The sequence below is a fragment of the Caenorhabditis briggsae genome (genome assembly GCF_000004555.2).
Source record: "Caenorhabditis briggsae complete genome, chrII, whole genome shotgun sequence".
NCBI classification, from domain to species: Eukaryota; Metazoa; Nematoda; class Chromadorea; order Rhabditida; family Rhabditidae; genus Caenorhabditis; species Caenorhabditis briggsae.
The window spans coordinates 1,948,142-1,950,215 of NC_013486.2; the positions used below are offsets into that span (position 1 = coordinate 1,948,142).

The following is a 2,074-nucleotide window of genomic DNA, read 5'->3' on the forward strand; positions in this document are numbered from 1 at the left end:
AGTTTGGAATTTTCGGTTTTTTGATTTTTGGAAAAAATCGAAAATTCTAAAAATTTGAAAATGAGTTCAATGAATTTGAAATACATTTTGAAGGTATTTTCAGCCAAATTTCATGAAAATCAGACCGATTTTTTCAAAATTTTTAGAAATTAAAAAAAAAGTTTTTTGCTGAAAATGTTTCCAGCCAAATCTCACCTTTCCCGGCCGATCGGCTCGTCTGGGGATTTTAATGAAGCAATCGTTGAAGGACAAATTGTGACGAAGAGAGTTTTGCCATCTGGAAAACGTTTGAGAATTTCAGATTTTTTCGGTTTTTCACTGGAATTCTAGAATTCTGAAATTCTTGAAATTTTCGGATATCTGAAATTTTCAGATGCTAGGATTCTAATTTCCTAGATTCTGAAATTCTGAGAATTCCTTGAAAATTCCAAAAAGAAATCTAGATTTTCAGATTCTCAAATACCGTAAAACCTGTAATAGAAGGGCCCCCCACACTGCCAAGTTTGAGCTTAGTTATCTCAGCTCCTATGAGAGCTATCAAAATGTGTCAACTGATAAAATGTATAAGATGTTATGATAAACAATTTATTAGTTGACCACTTTTTGATATCTTTATCAGGAACCGAATTAAATTGGGTTAACTTTGAATTTGGGAACGGGCACGCGACATACATCCGGACATACAGAACCTGGTGGATGATATTATTGATGATGTGTTCTAGTACACATCATTTTCTATTCTTCTTCTTCTCCTCCTTTTTTTGATACAAATCTCATCGGAAATTCTTCTAGAATCCCTATCCACCCAACGTTTTTAGTACCATTGGTCTCTAATAAATTCTCTATCCATTTAATTTAATGAAATCCAATAAAAAAAGGAAAGAGTAGTAGTGTGGGGTAATAATAATAATTCCTGACTTTTTCCATATATAACACCCTATATTATGAATGAGGGAAGATGAAGAATAAAAGGGTGTGAGAAAATGGGTTACCGTAATCCTTGAAAAGTTTTTAGGAAAAAGTTTTATTACATGGAAGTAGATCATAATTAGTTTAAATGGGGTGAAGTTCTGGGAAACGGGGAATTTGAGAAAAAAAATTCTACAGTAGGATTGTCAAAGGAACTAGCTTATAAGGAACTTGGTGGCCTAGGAAACTCAAAAACTCGGCCACCGAAGCTGATTTTAGTCATCGTAAATTTTCAGATTTCCGGAATTTCCCGATTTTCTTTTTTTCGGGAAAATCGAAAATTTTGAATTCTATGAATTTTCAAAAATTATTTCAAATTAGGAATTTCGGAAAAATGGAAAAGCCAGATTTTCTTTCAAAAATAACGTTTTTTTTTGTCCAGAAAATCCAATTTTTTAGATTTCAAAATTTTCTCAGACTCTCAGAATCTCAGAATCTCAGAATCTCCGAATCTCAGAATCTCCGAATCTCAGAATCTCAGAATCTCAGAATCTCAGAATCTCAGAATCTCAGAATCTCAGAATCTCAGAATCTCAGAATCTCAGAATCTCAGAATCTCAGAATCTCAGAATCTCAGAATCTCCGAATCTCAGAATCTCAGAATCTCAGAATTTCAGAATCTCAGAATCTCAGAATCTCAGAATCTCCGAATTTCAGAATCTCAGAATCTCAGAATCTCAGAATCTCAGAATCTCAGAATCTCAGGATTTCAGAATCTCAGAATTTCAGAATTTCAGAATCTCAGAATCTCAGAATATCAGAATTTCAAAATCTCAGAATCTCAGAATCTCAGAATCTCAGAATCCCAGAATCTCAGAATCTCAGAATCTCAGAATCTCAGAATCTCAGAATCTCAGAATCTCAGGATCTCAGAATTTCAGAATCTCAGAATCTCAGAATCTCCAAATCTCAGAATTTCAGAATCTCAGAATCTCAGAATCTCAGAATTTCAGAATCTCAGAATCTCAGGATTTCAGAATCTCAGAATTTCAGAATTTCAGAATCTCAGAATCTCAGAATATCAGAATTTCAAAATCTCAGAATCTCAGAATCTCAGAATCTCAGAATCCCAGAATCTCAGAATCTCAGAATCTCAGAATCTCAG

At 33.7% G+C, this 2,074-nt stretch overlaps 1 protein-coding gene across 1 annotated transcript in view; it reads right to left on the reverse strand.

Annotated features, from left to right (window-relative positions):
* CBG26164 overlaps positions 1 to 1,046 on the reverse strand; it is a gene marked incomplete at both ends in the record, with an annotated part of 7,940 nt that extends 6,894 nt beyond the window's left edge. The window contains 2 exons of the mRNA XM_045241769.1: positions 109 to 279; positions 873 to 1,046. Coding sequence (XP_045100106.1) covers positions 109 to 279; positions 873 to 1,046 — 345 coding nt within the window. The remainder of the gene's footprint in view (positions 1 to 108; positions 280 to 872) is intronic.
* Between the last annotated feature and the right edge of the window lie 1,028 nt (positions 1,047 to 2,074).